The 6,735-nt window shown below is 33.3% G+C and overlaps 1 protein-coding gene across 1 annotated transcript; it reads left to right on the top strand.

Annotated features, from left to right (window-relative positions):
• The first annotated feature begins 1,653 nt into the window (after positions 1–1,653).
• LOC134271065 (caveolin-1-like) lies at positions 1,654–3,982 on the top strand. Its single transcript, XM_062753323.1, has 2 exons — positions 1,654–1,783; positions 3,522–3,982. Exons 1-2 carry the CDS (start codon positions 1,715–1,717, stop codon positions 3,852–3,854), a joined length of 402 nt encoding a protein of 133 aa, XP_062609307.1. The 5' UTR covers positions 1,654–1,714; the 3' UTR covers positions 3,855–3,982.
• Positions 3,983–6,735: the final 2,753 nt, after the last annotated feature.

Raw genomic sequence — 6,735 nt, 5'->3', positions numbered from 1 at the left:
TGCCGAAAGACGCCCAAGGTGAACCTTGTTCTTTGGCTTGATTAGTTGCATTTATCAGGGACCTATATACTAACGGGATAGGCAACTAACGTAAGTCTTGCGATATCTTGTAAATCGCGGGATTTCGTTAGTCAACTTTAATTAATTATATCTCATGGGCTATCGCATATTTTAAATAAAATCCTTAAATTATCTGTCAAAAAATCTCATTCAATATTTCTTTTTAGCACGTATATATACTCCTAATCTTAGTAGTAATTTTGTTTTATGCAAAATCATTACATTCCCCGATCGGCCATATTTCCGAGAAATCGCCGATTTCGGTGTTTGTTTTCTTTATATTTAAATTATATTATTATTATGATTTGAAATTTATTAATAAATCAATTCCTATACATAAAAGGAATAAATGATATTAATAAGAAAACATCCTGTTTACTGGGAATAAACGTAGTTTGAAAAACGTGTAGTCTTATGCGTGATGTTTTGGGTAAATAAACATGGCGATGAAGGAGTTGCTTATCCCGTTAGTATATAGGTCCCTGCATTTATACCATAGAGAAGAGCAATGGCATAGTCGAGTCTAGATGTCACCAATGCACAGAACTGATTCTTGCTGACATCTTCTGAAATCATCGGCTGTATTCTTGCAATACTCATGTTAGTAGTTCCATGCGCGAGACAAGGATGAAATTTTATTTTGCATGCTAAGAATTTACATACCATTCGCTGCAGTTCCTCACAGTGGTCGCCTCACTAATAATGCTGTCGTTAAAGTTCAGATGGTAAGACTCTTCTTTTGCTGTTCACAAGTACAAACTATGCTGTTTTATCCTCATTAAGCATCTAGAAGCCTCATCTGTGTACGTTAGAGCAGATGTCTTGATGGTCAGTCACGAGCGGGGTGATCACTATTGTCATACAGCCCCGACCTCGTCTTCATTCCAGTTTATAAAGATGAGGTAGCTGAGGTGCACAGTATTAAGCATAAATGTATGAATGTTACTAAGTTCATTTTTTTTTATCTAATCCAGATTGGAAATTGCGGTATTTTATTGATTCCTTACAAATTAAATCATTATAAAATGACCGCGTCATCAGCTCACAATTATTTAACGATGTTTTCTATGGATGTATTATATATTACTTTAGAATTTATGAAATTTTAAAGTTAATATATTGTTGTTTATTTTGTTATACCAAATCATCAAATCAAATAGAGAGTCAATGCCTAATTCGCGAATATAGGGTTTGGCAACAATTTTGAGATATGGCCTTAAGTGATTAGGGCTTATAACGTGTGTAACTGGTCAGCATGAGATTCTTGCTCCTCCAAAGCACCAGATTCTGCCTCTGTTAAGCCTAGTCCTTGCTTTGCCGTCTTTATTATAAATATTATTCATAGATTTTTTTTTAGTTCGATCGCATTTTGCTATATATTTAAATACATTCACTACAAATTGATGGAGTGAATTCTGAACTTTAAACGAATGATTTAAACAAGGTATGAATGCGCCTAGAATACTTAATATTTAATGATGCGACATCCCGCATAAAAATGATATCCTTAACGACAACCCTTTGGAAATTTGATGATAGGGTCGTAACCATGATTTGAAATTAAACAGCTACTTTATGCATTTTTTTCTTGTGAGCGCTGTCTGATCGGAGGTTGGGGAATTTTTTTTAAACTTGAGAGGAAACTGTCAGGAAGATGTCACAGAAAACAAATGAACTAGATATGGTCGATCGGGATCCTAACCAAATCAATTCGCATGTGAAGGTAAGTTTTTATGTAGAACTCTCCTTATTTATAAACTTTAGGTTTTATAATAAATTTTCTTCCTCATGGCCACCATCGTAGCTCTGTCAGTTGAGCGCTCCATCTGTGATCGAAAGGTCATGTGTTCGAATCACGGCAACGATTGGTCTAGTTGATTAAAAATAGGCAGTAACAGTTCTTTAGCCAAAGTACCCGGCATTTTGGAATGAGAGTTGCGGGTACTTCGGATTAGACCTTAAAAATCAAGCCCCCATTGAAGGCGTTGGCAGAATGAAGAACTGTCTCTGCTCATTGGCCTTTTTGCCAAGCTATCCGTACGTCCGTTCATTTGTCCATTACGCTTTTAGGGAACCAGTGTCTTAACTGCAACACCTCATATCATTATGAATGAAATTTAATGAGACCTTCACAGAAAATATATCATTAAGTCAAATATTGACTGACGTTCTTCATTCTGATTGTCAGGCCACTATTTACACAGTGAACTGACTACATGTTTTTACTGCTATCTCCCAATTAATGAAAGTGAAAGGGATGCTCACTTCTCAAATGCACCTGATTCCATGGCTGATGTTTTACATGTTCGTATTTTCACTTCTCCTGATTTTACTGTTTAAATTGACATTTGAGCTTAAATCCTTTTTGTTATCTCCATATTTCAGTTTAGCAAACTCTTAAAACCAGAATTCTCGAGCTCCTTTACATATGAATAAGTATAGTATTAATAAATAAAGACAATGTTCAGTCAATTTAATTCAGACTGTTTTACGATTTGAAAGACATATATGTAAGTTTAATTGATTTTTCATCAAAAATTGGTTTTGATAGTGAGTATTTAGAGCTTGAGGTTTGTAAAAGTCAATTTTAAGGCAGTTTGATCCTCAGGTTCTGTAGGCCAGAGTTAATTGAAAATGCGCTAAAAATGTCTTTAACTTCAAAATAATATGTGTCTATCCACGGTTATTTTGAAATCTTTATTTATGAAGTTGATAATATAAAATAGTGAAAATAAATGAATCCCATATAATTTTCAGCAAATACATCATGTATTTTCTATCTGAAAATTGAACAATACATTTATTTGAGGATAAAAATAAACTATAAATATTTAGACATTTTGAGAAAATTGCATGTTTTATACATGTATACCTAAACGGTACTTTAGTTTCTTCTATTAAGTTTAATTATTTTATAATACATAGAATATACTGCGTTTCCTGTCATTCCAAATTACCATAAATCACTATTATTTTTATATTATTCATATAAACATTGATATCTTATGTTAAATTAAATAAAATTCAATTTGTTTAGACATGTTTCTTTTTATTACTGTTATGAAGTACAAATAATATATCTTTTTAAAAGACATCTCAAACCCGTCAAAGAACATTCAATCATAGAAAGATGCAAGATATGAAAATTGTATAAAAAGAGTTCAATTTTTACCTTTAAAAGTAAATAATAAACTAGTGTTATTTATGAAAACTGTTGTATAAAGAGAATTTTTTTTCAATCATCAATCATCAGACTTTTTGAATTAAATCACAAACTAATGTAATCCATTCTGATGAGGAGCGGATATCCTTGAACCCTAAAACATAATGAAAAATAAAATCATCGGCTAACATAAATATAAATTCAACTGGCTCCTTGGTAGTAAGGTGTATCATTCTTTAAACACGCTATGAAAAGTTTCTCTTTTAAAATAATTGTTATTTCAACATTCATATTTTAGGTGGCATTTGAGGACGTTTTAGCTGAGCCAGATGGAGCACACAGCATTGACTGTGTATGGAAAGCCAGCTTCTTTTGCTTCAACTGCGGCAAGAACTGCTGTTACAAACTGATGACCACACTGTGTGGGATTTTCATCGCTCTGTCCTGGGGCTGTGAGTTTGCCTTCATCACCTTTGATCAAGTCTGGTGTGTCACTCCCGCCCTCCGAATCTTCAGCATCTACATGGGATGCGCTCAAAAGTACTTTGGAACGTGTGTTTCCTGTTTTTTGGCGCCAATCTGTGAAACGTGTGGTCTCATGTTTAGCAGCATAACTGTGAAAAATGCTTAAGTTTGTGATTGACTTTGAACCATGTGAACAACATACTTTAATTATTTCCATAGCATGTATAATTGAATTCTCTGCATTGTTATTAACCCATTTCTTTTTAAGATAGAAATAAAATATCCTTTGTTTTTTTTATGTTTTAACTTATACAGTGTTATATTTACATGTAGATCTTTTGCATTGATAGTCTTTCTTCTACGTACAGGTCGTAATATTATTAATGGTTCGAATTCAAAAAGGATTTGTAAAAGCAGCGTAAAGGGTGACTTCTACATATATGTAATATTTTTATTAAAATTAAAATAACATATCAATCAAACATCAATCCACACAAATGATGATTCGATCATTTGACTGTAATAAAGCTTGTTAAAATCTTAATAAACAGCACCGAATTCATTTGAAGTGCGTAGAGGAAAATGTTAATATACTCAGTATCATACTATAACATTATAATGCTGGTTTTAAGGTACTACGATCCTCAACCAATTAGGATTAATCGTTAATGTATAATTTTAAATCAAAAGGTATCAAAATGAAGCTTGAAAATGTAATTTTTTCATGCAACAATTTTCATTTTATACCTCACAATGTGTTTCAAGGTTCTTTTGAAGCTAATACAGTCGAAATTTTTACCACATTTATAAATGAATTTTGAAAATACATATTAAAAAGAAATTGGGTTCCTTTTAATGTAACCACAGATTCCAATATAAATTAATATGATATGAAATTAGAAGTAACTTGTGGTGTTTTGCAATGAAAGGAAACAATAGACCTAACGGATTACGCTGTTTGTGACGTGCTAACGCTTTGCTTGTCAAGAGGTTTAAATACTACGTCACATTGTCACCACATCAAAGGAAGCCGAGATCGCTTCTCTCCCACGCTATAGTCGATCAGCTGCAATACACATCGCCGACGTTAAACGGTTTACAAAAGGGGACAGACTGCACAAATCTTATCAAACAGTTGGAAAAGAGCATTATTTATATTATATGCATTTTTTAATCAATAAAATTTGAGCGTTGCCCCCGGCCTTCCCCCTTTACTATTTCTCTCGAATATATGCATAGATAGGGGGCTCTAGTTTTCAGCAGTATTTTGCAATAAATTGCAATAATCCCAGAATACATGGCTTGGGTTGATACGCGTAACCAATAAATGCAATTGTAAATGACTTAGAGCTGATTTCAATAGACCTAACGGATTACGCTGTTTGTGACGTGCTAACGCGTTGCTTGTCGAGAAGTTTAAATACTGCGTCACATTGTCACCACATCAAAGGAAGTAACGAAGATTGCTTTTCTTCCACGCTAAAGTTGGGCAGCTGCAACATAGAGCTTACTTGTTGGGTTAAAAAAAATGGAGTAGACAGTCCTGATGTCGTTTTTTTAATACTACCAGCATAGTAAATACAATATGAATAATTATTCCATTTCAAGTATGAATTAGTGATAAATATTTTGGAAGCTATTTTCTCTAAACGTCGTATTAGATAAAGTATGGCACATTAGATCGGGGGAAGGGGGGGGGGGGTAAATTGAATCGCATAATTATGAAACACTGTCTTAGTATGTGGTAAAGTTGTCCCTCAGTTGCTGAAATTGCACTTGTTTCCTTTGTAACCCCCCTCCCCCCATATATGGAGTATGTTAATGTTTGCAAAATCTCTGCGTACGTAGTGCTCAGTATTGTGTTCCCTGTTGTGGGTAGACAAGTACTTACTGCAATTTTTGTTTTATAAAGGATTGCACAAATGTGTTATAGAGTACTGTTTTAAGTAATGCACAGTAGCAGTACGTCCTTGCATGAGCAATCAGAATGGGTTTAATATTTGCTTACTGAAAATTAAAAAAAATTCAAAGTGCCAATTTTATGAAAATACCAGATCATATTTTAAACATCAAAGATACAATATAGTGAAATACATGTATGCAGTCACTGAAACGTTTCCCGGAGAGAGAGAGAGAGAGAGAGAGAGAGAGAGAGAGAGAGAGAGACAGAGAGAGCGAGAAAGAGAGAGACACTATCATACATTCTTTTATAGTTTACGTTTATCTTTTTGATAAATCATAGTCTTAAGCAGTGAATGTTAAGATAACAAAGATTGATTGCAAGTCATGAAAAGGAGCATAAAACACGAGCCTATCGATACACCAGCGTATGACCAGGTGTCAAGGGGTAGTGTTTCTTTTGGGGCCGTCATAATGTTTAGGAATTATTAGTACATGTATCTCTGATAGCAATTCAATTAAGTTTTTCAGTTTTTCTATGATACCATTTTCATTTAATGTAAGAGGAAAGTAAAAAAACACCAGTCTTAATTGACACATTAAGCTAAACGACATCTTTTTTCCCATGTGTTTAATCTGAAAAAAAGAATAGTTTTTAGGGACTTCTTTTGTCAAAAAGTTAAATATGTAACAATTAAAATAGCTACGAAAATGAGCTAATAAAAATGAAAATGATTTCAATTAAGGTCCACTTGTTTCCTAAGAAACAGAATCAGTTGTATTAATCCATTTTCAAACCAAGGAGCAGCTATGAGAAACTTTTAAGGATGTTTTCTTCTGCGAGACACTTGATACCACTTCTGGTTCGCGTTTGCTCAGATCACAATAAGATTTTAAAACATGCTTTTTGTTTTGCTATCCATTTTATTTCAGGTCTCTTCTCTGACTACCATGTGTCAGTGAATCATCAACAGTGAAATCACAAAGAGATATTATCTATCCTTTTAACAATATAAAATTGCTCCATTCTAGATGCTCTAGATATTTCAGAAGAGTAAAAAGAGGTATAGAAATTAACTTTTTGAAATTTATTTGATCTTTTTGTCGTCAAAAGATTTAAAGCTGGAAACAGAGTGCAGTGTTTAATG

Source organism: Saccostrea cucullata, unplaced genomic scaffold, assembly GCF_032062105.1.
Source record: "Saccostrea cucullata isolate Sc308-1 unplaced genomic scaffold, CSIRO_AGI_Scuc_v1 ctg9027, whole genome shotgun sequence".
NCBI classification, from domain to species: domain Eukaryota; kingdom Metazoa; phylum Mollusca; class Bivalvia; order Ostreida; family Ostreidae; genus Saccostrea; species Saccostrea cuccullata.
The sequence above is the reverse complement of the archived record's forward strand: the minus strand, read 5'-3'. Positions and strand labels throughout refer to the sequence as shown.

Coding starts and splice junctions, on each gene's coding strand:
- LOC134271065 (XM_062753323.1), top strand. CDS start 1,715: ATGTCACAGAAAACAAATGAACTAGATATGGTCGATCGGGATCCTAAC. Junction 1,784..3,521: donor AAATCAATTCGCATGTGAAG/GTAAGTTTTTAT, acceptor TTCATATTTTAG/GTGGCATTTGAGGACGTTTT.